General features: G+C 38.4%; 1 protein-coding gene across 5 annotated transcripts in view; it reads right to left on the bottom strand.

Moving 5' to 3' along the window:
* Window positions 1-1,314: 1,314 nt before the first annotated feature.
* The window catches only part of LOC6036472 (RING finger and SPRY domain-containing protein 1), a 28,845-nt gene continuing 10,878 nt past the window's right edge, over window positions 1,315-19,281 (bottom strand). For all 5 annotated transcript variants that reach the window (XM_038252712.1, XM_001846470.2, XM_038252710.1 and 2 more), the window contains 6 exons: window positions 9,672-9,852; window positions 9,124-9,276; window positions 8,973-9,062; window positions 8,783-8,900; window positions 2,793-3,409; window positions 1,315-2,734 (listed from right to left, as the gene is read on the bottom strand). In XM_038252712.1, coding sequence (XP_038108640.1) covers window positions 2,477-2,734; window positions 2,793-3,409; window positions 8,783-8,900; window positions 8,973-9,062; window positions 9,124-9,276; window positions 9,672-9,852 — 1,417 coding nt within the window. In that variant the 3' untranslated portion in view covers window positions 1,315-2,476. The remainder of the gene's footprint in view (window positions 2,735-2,792; window positions 3,410-8,782; window positions 8,901-8,972; window positions 9,063-9,123; window positions 9,277-9,671; window positions 9,853-19,281) is intronic.

Here is a 19,281-nt window from a genome sequence, read left to right as displayed (position 1 = left end):
TGTGCGTGAGATCGGGCTTAGATAACTCTATAGAGTTATCTACGTGCGCATGTATTGCGTGTACGTACACGAAAAAGATTGAGGTTAAATTTTGTACCCGCCAGCAAAACAAATGGGGTGCTGGTGTGCGTGAGCTCGGGCTTAGATAACTCTATAAGGCTTTCTAGTCACAAATTTACCAACACATTCAAAGTATGTTTACATGACAGCTGGACGTTTGTTTGCATCAGGTTTCCTATCTCTTTCTAGCAAAAGTTTTTTGTCAGGCGACTTCTAGCTGGTTTTTTTGACTGGCTGCCCGATATGTCAGCCAACATACTTCGCAGGGCTGTGACAGCTACAGCTCGATCATTGTTTGCATCAGGACACTGTGACGAGGAGTTCGTCATTTTTGAATTAAATTATATTTTTTTCACTGGGCCTAGAAAGCCTTATTCTTTTTTAAAATCTCAATTCGTTACTCTGGCAACACTGCTCCGCTGTGGGGGATGATTTGATTCAAATCATTTGAAATACAGCCGCCGCGTGCGCTCGCAATTTGTTTGACACATGTTGGGGATGTTCATTTTGCGCGCCGCCGTTCGTGGTGGGCGGCTTATACCGTTAATTAGTTTATTGATATTTTTGGGTTAAATTACGATGCATGTATTTCCAGTATTTTTGACATTGAATCGAATTTTGCGCAAGTGATTTTGAGTGATAATGATAGAAAGTTAATACATAAATAAAAAAAAATTCAAAATTATCCGATGAATATAATGTTGCAAGAAAATTAAATAAAAACACAACAAATAATAATTGAAACAGTTTTGTTACCATAATTACTACGAGACTAATGTTCAGTTACTACAGTCGAGTCTCTGGTTGTCAATATCCAAGGGACCGTCGAGGAAGAGAAGCATCAGTTTACAGAACGATGCAAAATGAAGACTCGATTGAAATTGTTTTTTTCTTGCTAACCAGCTATGGGAGAGAATCATGGCAACATCCAGCAAACAAAAACAAAGAAATGTCAAACAACCTTCAAAGTTTCGTTTCTCAAAGAAAAATGTCTATGCAAGCCATGAAAAACAACCGGAATAGATTTTTAGAGCAAATAGAATCCAACGGACCGTCGAGGAAGAGATCCTTCAAGCAAGAGAAAATATCGAGGAATAAAGACAATCGAAGTATGCAGTTTGAAGGGACAGAAGAATTCATCGGTACATGGAGCAATATTGATATCGAGAAGATCGACAGCCAGAGAGTCGACTGTATAAGAATTTTAAGATGTTAAAAAGGATTTCTTTCAAAAAGTCATAACCACTTTCGGTGTGCTTTGATACATTGTTGCTTCGTATATTTCCAGCAGTACTTCCAAAATTTCAGAGGGGTGACCAGCGCCTTTACCTCGCGCCGTTTTTCTTTTGTGTTGCCCACCCAGATTTCTTATGTGTTCGTGTTCCTTTTCTTACAAAAAAATTTGTGTATTTTAATGCTTTCGCGCGCGTTTGCTTTTTTTGTATTTCTTCATCTCGCCCACTCTTCATGTTTCACAGTTCATACAAAAATATATCAGTCATTTCGATTTCGTACAGTTGTTCCGTTTGTTTTATTATTTGTTTTGTTGTTTTTGCTTTAATATCAATCAGCACGGATGCACCTGCAACGAAACACGCGCTTGATAACCGAGCTAGCTAGGCGGATAACGGAACGAATAGTTTGATGATCGTTGAATTTAAATATACATATTTTATTCTTCGTTATAATAGTATGATCATCGCTACACTAAAACAAGCCTGTTCGAATCTAGAACGTTTCTTCTGTGCAATCGTTCTGTAACAATTGCATGAGGTTGGCTTCCATCGATGGTAGCAGCATTTAAAAAAATAAAACAACAAACGACTGGCTTCACTTTTTTCATTAGATGAATGTTAAACTGACTAAACCTAGGCTCGAATGTAAATATACTTTTACGATTCTGATTTTTCTGGATAAGGTGATAAAACGAGACATAACTTCTAATAAACGTATAATCTTGATTAGGCGCACACTTTTCTTTCCCGGTTAGGCTCATTTTATGCTACACACGCAAGCTTCGCAAACTCTCTACGGAAGACAATTTGGAACAAATTTCGAAAAGCATAGAACGCTACGCCGAGTTGACTGGAAGTGAGTTCTTCTTGTTGCTTGTTTGAGTTGCATTAAGTACGCGACACGTGACCAATTTTTTTTTTTTGCTAAAAAGTGACGAGTTTCAGATTGCAAATTGTGAGCCCAAAAGTGTGTTTTTTCGCTGGCGTGTGACTAAAATTAGAAATAGCTATTCTTCCTTATATAATCTTACTATCACAAACGATTTTTTTTCGCATGTTCTTGAAACATCGATTTCTCGCACGTTTTCAAAACTTGTTTGAAACACCCACAAACATTCTCGTCGTCACAAACACACAAACAGAGACAGATTAGTCGTTACTTACGACCCGAGGCCCGGCTATCAGGTCGCTTCGCTGCCGTCCTCCGACACGGGACTGCTGCTGGTAGTGGCGGGGTCCACTTCCTGCACGGTGCTCACGATTTCCGCCCGGCACATCGGACAGAACTGCAGCTGGGCGGCGCACACCGTGCAGAAGCCCCGATGTTTGCACGGCTCTATCCGGATCGTGGCCTTCATGTCGAAGCACAGCGTACACGAGTCCTCGCGGACGCTCAGCTTGCGCAGTTGTTCGAGAAACAGGTGCCGCGGCAGGACAATCTACAAAGATGACATTAAATGAGATTCAATTTGATACAGTGACAGCATTATTCCTCACCTTATCCGTGTCCTTTAGTTCGGCGTGATCGTTGAAGCTCATAAACTGGCGATTCTTCGGCGGGAACGCAAACGGCGCCGAGCCAAAGTTGAACCGACACTGCTGGAACGACATGAACGAAGCGGCCGCAAAGAAGCCATCCTTCGCACTTCCAAAGACCTGCTTGAGCACGCCCCCTTCCACGCCGTCCAGCGAAAAGATCACCTCCCGCGCGTCCAAATCCAGCAAACACCCCAGCACCGAACCGCCCTTCCAGATGTGCAGATCGTGTGGCATCGAGCGGGCGTTGTGCCAAATCAACTTCCGGCACCCGTCGAACGCTATCGAGTACGCGTCGTCCCCAATGCCGTACCCTTCGTGGCTCAAAAAGTTCGAGTCCTTGGTCGCCCAACCGATCTGCATGACGCCGGGTGTGATGATGAGCACCTCGTAGTACCAGCAGCCCTGGTTCACCTGGAACGTACACCGGACGCTCTCGAACGAGTACGCGTCGCAGCGCGCTTCCAGCCCGTCGGAGGAAATCTTCAGGTACTCGCTGACGTCCCGGGTGTTGAGCATCACGCGCACGTTGCTCACGTCCGCCACCTCGTACGAGTACTTGCGGCCCTCGATGAGGACTGGGGAAAAGGATATATAATGGATATTAAAAATTAAACTTCTTAAGAGTTTAAAAGTCTATTCTCTAAAGAATCATCACCGCCGATTAAATTTGAATGGTAGGGTGGCTGGCCTTTTATTAAATTTTAGTTGGAGTAAACTCCATTTTAATAAATTTGACCTCCGAAAAAAAAAATGGTTTCATTCGACGGTTTCGTAGCGTAACAATACTTAAAAATTGATATTAAGATGAATTTTTTTTTAACATTGTTTATTTTAACCTAGAAATTATTACAACTCAAAAACGGTGCACTGCACAACAACAATCAGTATTTAAAGGCTCCCAAAACCAAAGCTAAAAACTCTATTCGCCACCTACATTCGAGTAGGAGAACTTTGGTGCAAGGTTACGTTTACGTTTTTGCGCGATAAGTGCAAAGGCGAGTGAAAACTATTTAAAGGTTTTTTAAAAGAAAATTGATCTTTTGGAATAAAATAAAGTTAACAGGAGGTAAGAAATAAAAAGTTCTATCGATTGACTTTTTGATTTTTTGCTAAGTTGTCTTTTTCATTGAAAATTCTTAGATCCGGATTGAAAACGCGAGAATGAGGTTAGATTGCAAATTTTGAAAATCATTCCAATTACCATTTTTCAAGCAGAGCTTTGCTTTTATGGTAGAAGTGACCTCGGAAGTGACTTTAAAAAATATTTTTCCTCTTGAATAATCTACATTCTCAATTGATTAGTTAGGCTTTGGTTGATTAAAACATTCCCTTATTTTGAATCAGATAATGAACAGGTTAAATCGGCCATCACAAAAATATTTTCGTTTATATCAATTAAGCTATTTATTTCTTACCTGAAAATGGTATAATTTGCTATAAATTTCGATTTTATGATGAAATAAAACAATTTCAAATTTCAAACCAACTTACTCGCTGTAGGTTATAATGAAAACATCACCCCATGTTTCAGCGCCCTCTAGTGGGGGGTAATTTTGACGTTTGATTGCCTATAAGTGCAAAGGGAAGTGAAAACTATTCTAAGGTTTTTTAAAAGAAAATTGATCTTTTGGAATAAAATAAAGTTAACAGGAGGTAAGAAATAAAAAGTTCTATCGACTGACTTCTTGATTTTTTAGCTAAGTTGCCTTTTTCATTGAAAATTCTGAGATCCGGATTGAAAACGCGAGAATGAGGTTAGATTGCTAATATTGAAAATCAATCCAATTATCATTTCTCAAGCCGATTTTTGCTTTTATGGTAGAAGTGACTTTAAAAAATATTTGTCCACTTGAATAATCTACATTCTAAATTGATTAGTTAGGTTTTGGTTGATTAAAACATTCCCTTATTTTGAATCAGATAATGAACAGGTTAAATCGGCCATCACAAAAATATTTTCGTTTATATCAATTAAGCTATTTATTTCTTACCTGAAAATGGTATAATTTGCTATTAATGTCGATTTTATGATGAAATAAAACAATTTCAAATTTCAAACCAATTTACTCGCTGTAGGTTATAATGAAAACATCACCCCAAGTTTGAGCGCCCTCTAGTGGGGGGTAATTTTGACGTTTGATTGCCTATAGAGTTATCTAAGCCCGCTCTCACGCACACTAGCACACCATTTGATTTGCTGGTCGGTACAAAATTTAACCTCTTTTTTTTCGTGTATGTACACGCAATACATGCGCACGTAGATAACTCTATACGGAAATCAAATTGATTAAAATGAGGAGGCGAAATGTTACTCTCTTTGTACTAATCGAGCTGGCAAAACTGGGTTCTATTCCATGGTATGTAGATTAGATCATGATCATGGTCATGATCGTCATTTGGATGCGACCGCCAGTTGACACACACGAAGTCGACACGAAAGAATGCCAAGCTCAGCACTAAATCAGCCGGGCGACACGACGACACATGCTCTTTCTCTCTTTTCCTATCTTCTTCTTGCTTGTGCGGGTAAGTGCGGTGACAGCAATCAATTGAATGCAGTCGTGAGGAAGGTGCTCGTATTTTTTTAGTACAGTTCAAACGAACGAGCTCTGCGCGAATGAGGGAGGTGGTGAGAGTCAAATGACTGTGTGAGTGACTTCGCGTTACACCCTTACCAAAAATCAAGATTTTTTGAGTTCCAAATCCCACTTTTCATCTTCAAAGAGAGGTGGATTTTAACTCAAGAAGAAGGGGAGGGAGATTGAACGTAAATCAGAAACTTTAACATAGCATAAACCGCCATTCCGTGCATCAAATAGACAGAGCAAGAATATTAAAATTCACCACTTTAATGCATGTGGCCTCAAATATATGAAAAAATCGAAAATTAAACTTTTTTTTTGGAAAAATATCAAAATTCATTTGTTTTCATTATACTAAGTACAAACAACACAAAAAAGTCACAAAAAAGCAAAAAAATATGTTTGGCCGCTCGCTTATATGGAAATACCAGGAGGGTGCGGTGTGCTATCCCTCGCCTGACCAAACCAAAATCCATGATAAAGCTGTCAGACCAAATCTGTCAGACCAAGACTGTCAGACCAAAGAGCAAAAAGTAAACAATGTTGGTCTTCGACGTAGGTGCACACGATTCAAAAAAATAAAATTTGAAAAATAATTTTATTTTTCCAATTCAATGACTGATTTTTAACTTCAAAATTGAATGTACGCCAGAAAATGATTAAACGGTGTGGCGTCCTGTACACCGACAATTAAATAAGCAGTTAAAAGCCTTATTCTTCCACTTAAATTTTTGGTCGCGTTTTCGGTTCACACCTGAACAATCTTGAAATTATTTAAACGGATTTGTGATTCCTCTTTTTCCATCAATCCCTTGGGAAATACCCCATAGTGCGGTGGTTGGTTAATTTTTCGTTTGACACTTTTTTGTTTTGTACCCCGTTGGTTTGACAAAGTCAGACTAAAAAGTGACGAACTGAAACTTTTTACACGGAGCTCACGGACACTGTAGGCAGTGTGTGTGAGCTCCATGTAAAAAGGGTGTCAAGCTAAAAAGTGACAATTTTAATATTATTATTCAACAATTCTAGAGTAAATTTTCAAAACAACCTATGAGGTGTGGGTTTCCTATGCAGATAGGATCTTTTGAAAATTTAATCTATAATTCATCTAGAATTACATTTGTTTGATTTGTTTTATAACATAGAAATGTCCAAAAAGCTAGTTTTTAATGCAACTCAAAAACATATACTGAACAGAAATTTCCATAAAGCGCACCATTTTCAAGATATGGGCAAAAGTTTGATTTTTTACTATAAACTTGACGTTTTTAGTTTTTCTGCAAATAAAAGACCAATTTTCAATGGTAAAAAATGAAACATTTGTAAAATGCTCTGGAGCAATTCCATGTCAAATAGGGAATCGGTTGTACCTGACCCTCTCCGATTTCAATGAAACTTTGTAGACATGTTATCCTAGGCATATATAAGCCATTTTTGTGTATATGGGCCCAGTTACACTCGATAATGACATTTGAGAAGGGCGTAAGTGTTTTAAATATTTTTGTATTACGTAATTTGAATATTGCTGTATCTCAAAGCCGTTGCATCGTACCAAAAAGTGGTCAAATACAAACTTGTAGGAAATTCGACGGGCCTTCCGAAAAAAATACACTGAAAGAAAAAAACACTCCACTTTTATGAGATTTTTGATTTTTTAGTTTAAAAGTCAAATTTGAGGGTGAGCCCACGATTTTTTTTTCGTTCAAAATTTTTGTGAAAATAGCCTAAGATGTTACAAAAAGACTCACGAAAAATGCAGGATGGAGCAACTCACTTAAAAAAATACAAAAAAAATTTACTGAAACTGTTTTTTTCAAAAGTGCTCTAAACATCAAAATTTTCAAAATCCGAACACGAGAGTCGATTCTCTAGACAATTTTACATAAAAGTCTCCATATTGACCATTGTCCTAAGTCCAATCCTTGTGAAGTTACAGCGGGTTTAAAAATAAAAATGTTGAAAAAATAGGTTTTTTGATGGCTTTTCGTAATTTCTATATGACAGACTTGATTTTTCAGTCTCGAAAATATTTTTACCGGAAAGCTCGTCCAATTTCCCATAAGTTTGCCTTTGACCACATTTCAATTTGATGTATGGGCTTACAGATATAAGCTAATTACATTGCTCATAACTGAAACCATCATATTTTTTCAGTGTAGTGTAGTAACCTGGATAGTAAATTAGCTTATATCTGTAAGTCCATACATCCAATTGAAATGTGGTCAAAGACAAACTCAAAGGCAAGCAAACCGATGTAACTTTACAAGGATTGGACTTAGGACAATGGTCAATATGGAGACTTTTATGTAAAAATGTCTAGAAAATCGACTCTCGTGTTCGGATTTTGAAAATTTTGATGTTTAGAGCTCTTTTGAAAAAAAAAAAAACAGTTTCAGTAAATGATTTTTGTATTTTTTAGGTGCGTTGCTCCATCCTGCATTTTTCGTGAGTCTTTTTGTAACATCTTAGGCTATTGTCACAAAAATTTTGAACGAAAAAAAACGTGGGCTCACCCTCAAATTTGACTTTTAAACTTAAAAATCAAAAAATCTCATAAAAGTGGAGTGTTTTTTTTCTTTCAGTGTATTTTTTTTTTATTCGGAAAGCCCGTCAAATTTCCTACAACTTTGTCTTTGACCACTTTTTGATACGATGCAACGGATTCGAGGTACAGCAATATTTAAATTACGAAATACAAAAATATTTAAAACACTTAGGCCCTTCTCAAATGTTATTTTTGAGTACTATTGGCTCCATATACACAAAAATGGCTAATGTAAAGGTAGGATAACATGTCTACAATGTTTAATTGAAATCGGAGAGGGTCGAGAAAAAAGTACTTAAAAAATTCCTGTTTTGGGCTGGAATTGCTCTCTGATCTTTTCGGTTTTTTTTTTGTCAGGACTAAAATTTCAAACGGGTGTAATATTGAATATAAATAAAAATACAAATAAATCAAATTCTAGAATTCGGTAGAATTGCTCTCCTTTTAAACATTAAACGAAAAGTTAAAATCTTTCCTTGTTTTTGCGAAAAAATGTTTTTTTCTGTGTTTAAAGAGAAAAAAAAAAGTATTTTTGAAATTTAATTCTCAAGATGCAGATTCAAGAAGACCTCTTTTGTGTGGACAGCTGAGAAATTTGAAGGGAAACTTGCATGGATGAACCAATGACGCAAAATACCTTCTTTGGCGGTTAAAAAAAACAAAACAACAAAAGTTTTCTAAAGTTTAGTATCAACCCACATTAGACTAAATTTTGCTACAAATTTCATCAAAATTCAATGTTTTAAATAACATTTATCAGCAGAAAAAAATAAACAAAAACTGAATCATTTTGCTTACTGAAAAATTCCAGCAATACTCACAGTAATTGTCCAGGCACCAGCGCGCGCAGAAGCCCACCTGCCGCAGGATGAACTCTTTGCTGTCGATGTGCCGCTCCAACCTGGTCAGCGGATTTTCCGGATAGAGGGCCAACTTCCGCTAAAATTGAAAGGAAATGTTAAGTTTTTACATTTGGCCTTTTAAGAGTTAGAATTGGTAATGCTAGGTTACCTTGATTGTGGCCTTATTTTCACTTGTTTGGGCAAACTTTTCCAGCGCGATCAATGAAAACAGCATCACGTCCGGATGGATGCCTTCGTCCTAAAAAGAATGATATTTTGTGTTTAGTTGCTACAAATAAAAGAGTTGCAATTTATCTTACCAAATTCCCCAACAGATATCCCAGCGTCACATCGGACAGTACCGCTATGCTGCTCGGTCCGGCCAGCTTTTCCGCCAGACAGCCCAGGATTACGCAGAGATTCCGCTCCCGCTTCGGTGTGCGTCGGATGGAGTGCGTTATCATATCGGCAACCTACGGTGGTTGGTATAAATGCAAAAGATTAGCAGCGAGTTGTGTAATTTGCGAAACAGATAAGAGCGGATAAGCCAGGATGTCCGCGCTGACGGTTGTCTCTATGCGGAAGTGACCACGCTTTAGGGACTACCCCCATCGAAACAGAACAACAAAGCCTGCCTTGAGCCTCCACCACGCAGCGCTAGATTAGCTTCAAGCAAGGTCATCGTTATTGACGTGGTCACAGCGCTCTGTTCAGCGGACTGTCACGGATTATTATCAGACGACCAACAATAACACAACTTCGCCGAAGACGCCACAAGTGATTCATATTTATGAACACCGCCGTGACTTGGTGGATGCACTCAAGTGACTACTCTCTATGTCGACCTTCAGCAGGGTCTAGAACTTACCTCCAGCACCGAGTCCTTCGTTGGCAGTGGACTGTCGTCCAGCAGCAGCGTGATGACGCTCGGTCCCATGGGATGTTCCAGCGGTACGACTCGGATCAGTGACTTGACCAGCTGGATCCAGCCGGTCGGCTTATCGGTGATGTCATGCAGCAAGATCATCGAATTTGGCGGTTCGGGTTCACTGGAAGGAAGCAAACAAACAACAGAGAAAAAGTTAATGATTGTTCAAAGGTATGACTAATGCTGCGCGTCTAGAATAATTTGAACCCAAAAGCCATCAAAAGTTGCTGTACCGTGGCGGTTGTATGAATTATACACGCACGCACCGTGATTATCGATCCCACAGCTTCATCGCATGAAGAGGTAGCCTATAAGCTACACAGCAAACAGCAGCAGCACCTTAGTATTTTGGAATATCTAATGCTTCTTTTAGCACCTTTTTGGCGAATGACCAGCGCGAAATAGACTAACGTAGCGAGGGGATGACTAGGTTGCATAAGAGTAATTCTCTAGGATTTAGCTATTTTTAAATTCGTATATTTTTATTTGGATGAAACATTGCCCATGTATAACATAAGAAGTAATTTTGCATCATTATTTTTCCCATATAATTTTGCGGGCTTGTCATACAAAATGAGCATGTCGTCGCCGTCGTGCTAACTTGTCGTACGTGTATTTCGGGCCAAACTGAGTTAAGAACGCCATTTTGTACAGCTCACAATGTCTCACCTTTTGACCTTAACAGATCCCCAAAATCCGATTTCAAGTCTGAAATATTCCATAAAAACCGAAAAAACTCTTTGCATTGTTGTCGCTCTCCATATGAAAGAAGTTTTAATCTTTGCGTGCTCTCTTGACAGAGCCTGAAAATTAAAGTAAGTGCGACAATTGGTAAGTGCGTTTGACACCGCCTCAAGTAAGCACGCAAATTTATGCCATTTACTGGGTAAAAAGATCAAATTTAATTCACTTTTAATCATAATTTCTATTTGGCGAGACCATTTCTCATCATTTTGGTGGCACACACATCCACACGCAAGATGCTTAACGAAAGTCGCCATCAATATCTTTTCACTTGCGCTAACGATTTCAAAGCGCTTAAGATATAAAATTGCTTCCAACTACCGGCAACATGTTCTTTTGAACATTAGTTAGTCACTCACTTGAAAAATAATCCCGAAACATGTAAATAATTAGCAAGCGTCATCCAAAAAACAAACGCGCCAAGTCTTTTGACGTTTCAATTTTGACTACCCATTTCAATCGAAGGCTGAAGAAAAACGAGCGAGAAGCGAAGGCAAATAAAGAACAAAGGGTAGCCACCAACACCACCAGCAGCGCCTGTTGGTGTGAGCTAGTGATGCCAGGAAATTTTCTCTATAAATGCTACTTTTCGTGAGTGTAGTAAAATTTCATCAATTTTGGCAGCACGAAGCATACCCAAAAGAGCGCTGGAAGAAAAAAAAGAACTAAGCTGAAAATAGAAAAATGGGCGTGGCCCAATGCACTCGACTGATTAGAATGCATTTGGGAAATATTTTTTTAAATGCTTGTAAAAGAAAAAGCATAACATTTAATAAAAGTGAAATTAAACAGAAATGTTCACAAAAAGTTGCTCTACTCGTTGGTGTACTTGGTTTTAGTAAATTTCATGGAACACTCCAGATTATCCAGCATCATTCAAACACGTTCGCTTATTAGGCTTAAAATGGGTACATTTCCCCTACCGTCAACATTTTCAATTATAACTCGGGACTCCGGCAACTAAATTCAACCAAACTTCGGGGCAATGCACAGAATGGTCAACCAAACAAAACGTGTTTATTATTGTTTACGTAGCGTGCTCTCGTTTTTGTTTCTTCAAGGTCAAACATTAAAACGCGTTTTTCTCGGAAAGTCAAAAAGTGACGTTACGACATGATAGCCGTTTACCGGGAATTTTATAACCCAAAAAATAATATTTTGGAATAAGCTGTTGATTTCCAATAATTTAGTTTTTTTTTTTACTTTGTAGATCGGACTACTAGTTGCTGAATTATAGCCTCATAAAGTTTAAATCTGGTGAAAAGATAGTTTTTCTAAGTGTATCCATATTTTTAAATAGCGATATCTTCTAAACTATTAGTAAGATTTTTAATGCTAAAAATTGAACTTTTTTTTGAAATTTTCGTTTTCTCAATAATAATAATTAGAAACACAAAAAAACACATATAAAATGAGCCAATAGAATGTTCATCTTTTATATTTAAAAAGAGAAAATATCTTGAAAGGGTTAGTTTTTGTTCAATAACAACAATAACCTTTCAAAGATATTTTTATTTTTTTCATAAGTATAAATATCCGTCTTTGCCAAAGTTCTTATGAAAATATAATTTGCATTTTCCAAACTGCTTTTTACACATTTTCGTATCCCATTGTCCAGAATGTCATTCCCCATAAATACATTCCCAAGGATGGCCAATTCCTTAGAATAAACTGTTGCAACTATTTTGATTAGTACATAGGTATCTGGACTTTTTTTTATTAGACCCTATCAAAAGTGAACATCCCGCTTACTTAGATGTATATTGATATAACGTGTGAGAAAATAAAAAGTGTAGATCCTTTTCATAAATGCCTCGAAAAATCAGGGGACAAAAATAAACTTTAAAGTTCTAAAAACTCATGGAAATAGAAATCCAGGATCTTCAAAGTTTATCACTCGTCGAATTTTGAATACATTTCAAACGATATACAATACACAGCAATAAAAGAAGTAATCCAGCTGCGTGTAAAAGGCCTGGGTGTAAAGTTAATGTTGCATTATTTTATGAAATTAAATGTAATATTACACCCTGAAATATGTAGCCCATCAGTATGGGAAACCTACTTGTCCGAAATGTCAAGCTCATGTATGCATTTATCCTTTCCATTCCTCATCGGTCTGATGGCCGAGCAGGCTAAGGCGCCAGTACGTACTGTTGGTGCTGGGTTTGAATCCCGTCGGTTGCAACTTTTTTTTTGTTTTTACAAAACTTGTACATGCAGCGTGTAATATTAAGTGTCTTTTTTGACGAAGGTGATGTGCATGCTTTTGCATGCGATTTTACCATCGGATTTTTTGCTGTGTAAGGAATGTTTTTAGCTTTTCACTTTTTAAGTTATTTTTTTAAATTCAATTACAACATTTTCAAACTACCTTTACACAAACAAACATGTGAATTTACTCGACACGGCAAAAATGAATCACATGTAAACTGAATTAATATTAACTTGAGATTCGGCGTAAACGGTTAAATCACACGTAAATCAGGGTTTTACGTTTAATTTTTTTTTCAATTCGGTTTTATTGGTGAATAATCAAGATACAATGAGTTATTTTGAAGTGCATAACAGAGTTTTGGAGTTCCTTACAGCTGTGTGTTGCATCATAATCCATTTAGGAACAATTATTTCTTTAACTAAGGCACTAGCAAGAGTAAGAAAAAACTATAAAAAACTTACAGAAATTGCAAAGGAAAGGGGATAGAGGAAGAGAAAGCTTAATACTAGATCACAGAAAATTTATCCTTTGTAGATGTGTTTGATCATCAGTTCCCCAAGGGCCAGGAATTGTTCTGCCTTGTTCCGGCAGCTCCGAAACCGCGTCATCATCTCCCCCGCGAGAGCAAAGAACTCCGGCAGGGTGAAGAGATCTTCCCGGTGACTTCTTGCTGGGCCGTACTGCCGCTACCGGCAGCGACCACGCTGGCGAACGAACGCCCCCAACCAGGAGGGAACGCTGAATTTTCCGCTGGAACCGTACGCTGTCCAGCTGCAGGAACGGCTGCGCTCGTACTTCGCTGAGGAGGGTGGGACGCTTTCTTCTTCCTCTTTTCCTGCTCCTCGAGGTAGGCCTTGCGCGCGACGCATCCGCGGTAATTGCCGGTATGGTTGCCGTCACAGTTCGCGCACTTTATGCGCGGCTTGGTTTGTTCTGCCTTGTCCCCCAAGTCCGCCTTTCGTGGCAGTGCGCACGCCTCCGAGAGGTGTGACTCACCGCACTTCACGCAGCGGGGCCGGAGGTTGCAGTTCCGCGAGCCGTGGCCGAATTTCTGGCAACGGTGGCATTGCGCTACGTCCGTCGGGTTCTTGGTGTAAAACCGCCAGTTTACCCAAAAACCGTCCAACGTTTTAGTCCGCCGCAGGTCTTGGATCTTGACGGTGCCGCGGTCGAAGTACAACAGGTACAGTGTGTGTGTACCTGTTACCGTTGTCTTGCGCGAGAGCACTTTAATCTCCCGCGGTTTTATTCCGGCGTCCGAAAGGTGACCCTTCAGGTCGGAGATCGGACGGTCTTGATAACCCTGCAAGACAACCTTAACAGGGGGCTTCTCGGGGTTGAATGTGTAGAAGTTGAAGTTGCTACGCTTCAATTCTTCAATCACCAGGTCGAAATTCTTTTTGGTCAGTGTGATCACTTGCACTGCCGGCTTACCGATTTTCAGACAATATCCGAGGCCTTCCAGCAACTCGTCAACATCGTCCGCTAACGTGTCCAAAACAAAAATTGGAGGTGGTCTACGTTCCGCTGGAGAGTTGTTCTTTTTGACGTCGGCACTTTTTCCGTGCACGACCATCATCGTCGTCGTCGTCGTCGGTAGTGCTGCTACCGTCAGTGTTGTTGTTGTTTTCATCGTCGCTCAGCATCTGGAACTCGTTCCTGATGGGGATGTTGGCGGATGTTGATGTGCCACTGGTCGTGGCACCGGAAGTACCGGAACGGGTTCGCACTGGTGATCTTGGGACATATCCAGGATGTAGTAACTTTTTGTCGATGCCTTCAGCGCTGACGCTCCCCTGCGCGATGGCGGCCGACACGGCGTTGGTTTGTTTACCTTTTTGCACACGGCCGGTAGACGAACTTCGCGGGTTTTTCGAGGCCGCACTCGAACTGCCACGGCCACGGCCGGCCTTTGGCATGCTGGAGAAACAAACTCGCGGGTAACCACAATCAATTACGGCGAAAAAAATCGAAAAAACGATGGAGCACTGAGCACTAGCTGCATGCTCTCGTGCGTACACGGAGGGAGCTGTTTTACGTTTAATTTGTTGCAAGTTTACATCAAAATGCATTTAAATTTTAATTTTTAATGACGTGCAAAAGTATTACATCATAAATTATGTAACATTCGGATTTTTTTTTGTGTCTATATTCAATGAAATCCTTATTTCCTCATCACCAACTTATAAAAGTTTGCGTGTCCGAGGACCTTCAAACCGATCAATGAAGGAGCGTTGGTTGAACTGTTCAGATTTGGTGTTGTGGAAATAAGTGCAAACCCTGGATAGGAAGGTTGAGCCGTGATGAGGTCATCGAATGCATGAATGGATGAATAATGTGAGCTGTAAAGAGGTATATTTTCCAAGTGTACGGGAATGAGTGATTGGCGATTGATTTGGGTGAAATCATCGCATGGTTTGATTGATTCTGAGAATGTTGGGTTTTAGTTATGACGGAGTTATCTTTAATTCCACATTTAATTTACATTTTTTTAATTATCAGAAAATGAGAAAAACTACATGTTACTAATTGTAAAAAAAAACATTCCTATGATTTTTTAGAAAAAATGAAAAATGTTGTATCAAGTTTAATACAATATTGCAAAAAAAAGTACAAGTATTACAAAATTCCTCTCCTACTGTACGCATTTCACACGTCCGGACTAAAAGCATCCCAAAAGCCCAACAGGGCTTCACTTCTCATCTAAAACCGAAACATAAAAGAAATAGAAAACAAAAACCCCGGTGAACATGTAAATAGTGCTCAGGAGGGTGCTTTCAACCCCAACCCCTTCGTCATGTCTCTCTATTCGAGCTCAATGCTCTTAATTCTCGTTAGTCAGATCGACTAAGCGCCAACCAACCCAACAACCAAGTTCAGAGTCAGAGTCGTAGGCCTGTAAATGAAGCAGAACTCTCGCCTAGTCAGCGGGCAGAGCCTTTATTTCCATATGGATGAAGAGTTGATGCCATTTTTTTTGCGCAAAGTGACTTAAGCGACAATTTCGATTTTTCTGTTTCTAAGAAGTCTTTTACGCCACTTAGCACCTCTACTTCTGCCTCGTACGTGCTCGTAATGAATACCGGGGGCCGGGTCCGCGTACTAAACAGAGTCGAAGGTCGCCGGCCGCCAACCAGGGGGCACTGTTTTTAATCTCTTCCTTTCAGCAGCAGCCATGAGTTCTCCTGAGCGCTATAATCGATTTGTCCCCCAGCAAAGTCGTCAAGTCAACAGCAGCAGCAGAGTGTAGTGTAATGACTTCGAGAATTGAGGAAGGATTCAGAAAAGGGGGAGGAACGCAGAAGGGTCGTTGTGTTTTGGTTTTCCGGACTTCCGAGTGATTGCTTTATTTTCTCTTTTGTAGTAGTTCTGGGGGCAGAAGTGTCCTATTTGTTTTTTTTTCGTTTCAAATCAATTATCACATTTTTCCATATAATTCAAAAGGTGCCGAATTATTTGTAATAAAAATTTGATTAAATTAAAATAATACATAAGACACTTTTGCAAACAGACAGAACTAAATTACTCCGGATGGTTTTCCGCTGAGAGCGGTGACGTCCGCAGCCGAACGATTTATTCCGATCAACGCAGATTAGGGCATTAGTCTTGAAAAAGTGCTTCAAATACCAATCGAGACTGCAGAGGATTTTGGCGGTTTGGTAGAGTTTATTATCCATTGAAGTTTCGACGGTAGCATTGCGGGAGGTTCAAAATGTTAAGCTCACAGTAAATCACCGCAAACTGTGGCACACGTGGTGTAGTTTACAAACCACAAACAACTGTCGGGCAAATAACACAACAACTGATAAGAAACTTTCTTGCAGAACACCGAAGGTGAGATATTCTTTGCCGCGAAATTCTGTAATAACTGGCATGCAATACTTGTTTGGAACGAAACATCAATTAGCCATCTATTTTTGAAAATATCATTCAAAGATGATTTTTGAGTCTTTAAATGGAAAGTAAACTTGCCACCTAACTATTCCTTTTTTTTATTTTTTGTTTTTTTTTTTCAAATCATTCTTGTAACAGCAAAAGTTTGTATTTATTTCACATCTTTACGGAACGGAATTTATGTTTAAAAGTATATGCGGAAATTTGCTGAAAATTGCATAACAAAATTTAATTTTTATTGGTTTTGATTTGGCTGAACTATTTCGAGGAATTTTCTATGATAAAAAAAGGCAACTTTGGTTCTTCCATGCAAGTCTTCATACAATTTTGGCAAAGTCCGTGTAGATATTCCAAATACAGAGGTATATCGATGCCCGTGTGCTCTCTTGCTCAATCCTAGATAGGAATCCCAGCAAGCTTAGTACAAAAGAACACACCAACATGGTAAGAACTTTTCAGAAAAAATAATACACATGAAAAAAATACACTCTACAAAACAAATAAAGCAACTTTGTGTCCCAGAGAAGTACAAGTTGTTTTTAAATATGATTTTCAAAAATATTAAAAAAGAGCTATAAAAAATTAGTTTTTCCATACAAGTCTCTGTACAATATTGCGGGCTGGTCAAACAAAAGTGGTACGTAAATATATGAAAACCTATATTTTGAGGTGGGATTACTAATCGATTTGGTGTCTTCAGCAAAGTTGGTCATTATAATTAGAAATATTCAGAAAAAAGTTAAACTCTTACAAAAAATCCTTTTTGCAATTCCGTCGTGAAACTACTTACTTTTCCTACTTTTCTGTACCAAAAATATCAGAATCGAATAGCAACACTTTTCAAAATAAATGCTGAAAAGTTCTACTTTTCAGCACTCAAATGGGTGCTGAAAAGTTGAACTTTTCAGCACTTGTTTCGAAAAGTAACACTTTTCATTTTTTTTATTCAAACAATTTATTGAAAAAATACATGAAAATTTGACATAAAATTTCACTCAGTGTGTGTGTTTTTGGAATTGCAAAAAATGTTGTATGGAACTCGTTGCAAAATAGACGGCGTCCTATCACGCCCAGCAAAATGAAGTCGATAAAGTAGTCGGTTTCGATGGAGAAAAAGTGGAAAACGTGGTCTAAAAATAGCGACGCCATCCCCCTATACTGATGGGCTACATATTTCAGGGTGTAATATTACATTTAATTTCATAAAATAATGCAACATTAACTTAACACCCAGGACTTTTACACGCAGCTGGATTACTTCTTTTATTGCTGTGTAGAAAATCGCAACATTTTAATAGGATAAGTATTTTTACTACTGGCACTATTTTGCAAGTTCTCAGGATTTATCAGTTATTTTTCAAAAAACTGGAATAATAAAACAAAAGCAGGCCTTACCAGTTACCATTGAACAATGAAGGATTTGCCAATGCATGGGAAATGCAAAATAGCTTTATCCGCTTTTTTTCAAATGTTTGCTCCATATTTTTTCCAATTTAATTTTTTAAATAAAATGTATAGAATTTTTATACTGTTTTGCTAGATTTATGGAAGAACAAAAAAACATGATGAATTGTAATATTTACATTATTTACGTCCAACAAAAAAGTAAAATCTATACCTTCCTTTAGTAAGAAGCGCAAAAACAGAAAAATATAGGTTTCAAAATATTTGATTTACTTTAAAGATGGCTGTCGCAAATATTTTTCTAGAATCAAGGGGAAAACATTTTTAACATATTTTTTTTAATTCAACGGAAATAGATCGAAAGAATTTAAAATGGATTTTCTGTATCGATATATTTTTTTTACCATAATTGAACCAGTTTAAAAAGATTATAAAATGTAAAAAAAAAATCAAAGTACATTTGGGACCATCCATAAACCACGTGGTTCATGGAAGGTCCTTTTCTGCAAAAAAATCGTTTCTCGCAAAAAAGGCGTGAGCCTGAAAAATAACAGTATTTTGTATGTTTTATCTTGAAAACATTAATGAATAATAATACTTGACTATTAGCGAAATTTTCTAATCAAACACCTATCTTCGTCATATGAAGAGTTTGAATACTATTTAGGCTATGAACTTACCAGCAACAGCACCGCCTCGAGTAAGCACGCAAATTTATGCCATTTACTGGCCAAAAAGAACAAATTTAATGCACTTTTGATCATAATTTCTATTTTGCGGGACCATTTATCATCATTTTGGTGGCACACACATCCAAACGCAAGATGAGAGGTGAACTGCTTAACGAAAGTCGCCATCAATATCTTTTCACTTGCGCTAACGATTTCAAAGCGCTTAAGATATGAAATTGCTTCCAACTACCGGCAACATGTTCTTTTGAACATTAGTTAGGCCATCCAAAAAACAAACGCGCCAAGTCTTTTGACGTTTGACTTTTGACGACCCATTCCAATCGAAGGCTGCAGAAAACCGAGCTAGAAGCGAAGGCAAAATAAAGAACAAATGGTGGCCACCAACACCACCAGCAGCGCCTGTTGGAGTGAGCCAGCGATGCCAGGAAATTTTCTCTGTAAATGCTACTTTTCGTGAGTGTTTCGCTTGAAAATTTCATCAGTTTTGGCAGCATAGATAATAGGTAATCGAAAGACCTTTCCAACGAGTTCAAAAGATTGAAGATCTGACAACCCTATCAAAAGTTATAAGCACTTAAGTGTATTCATGCACTTTTAG

Source organism: Culex quinquefasciatus, chromosome 2 (genome assembly GCF_015732765.1).
Source record: "Culex quinquefasciatus strain JHB chromosome 2, VPISU_Cqui_1.0_pri_paternal, whole genome shotgun sequence".
In the NCBI taxonomy this organism is placed as follows: Eukaryota; Metazoa; Arthropoda; class Insecta; order Diptera; family Culicidae; genus Culex; species Culex quinquefasciatus.
The sequence above is the reverse complement of the archived record's forward strand: the minus strand, read 5'-3'. Positions and strand labels throughout refer to the sequence as shown.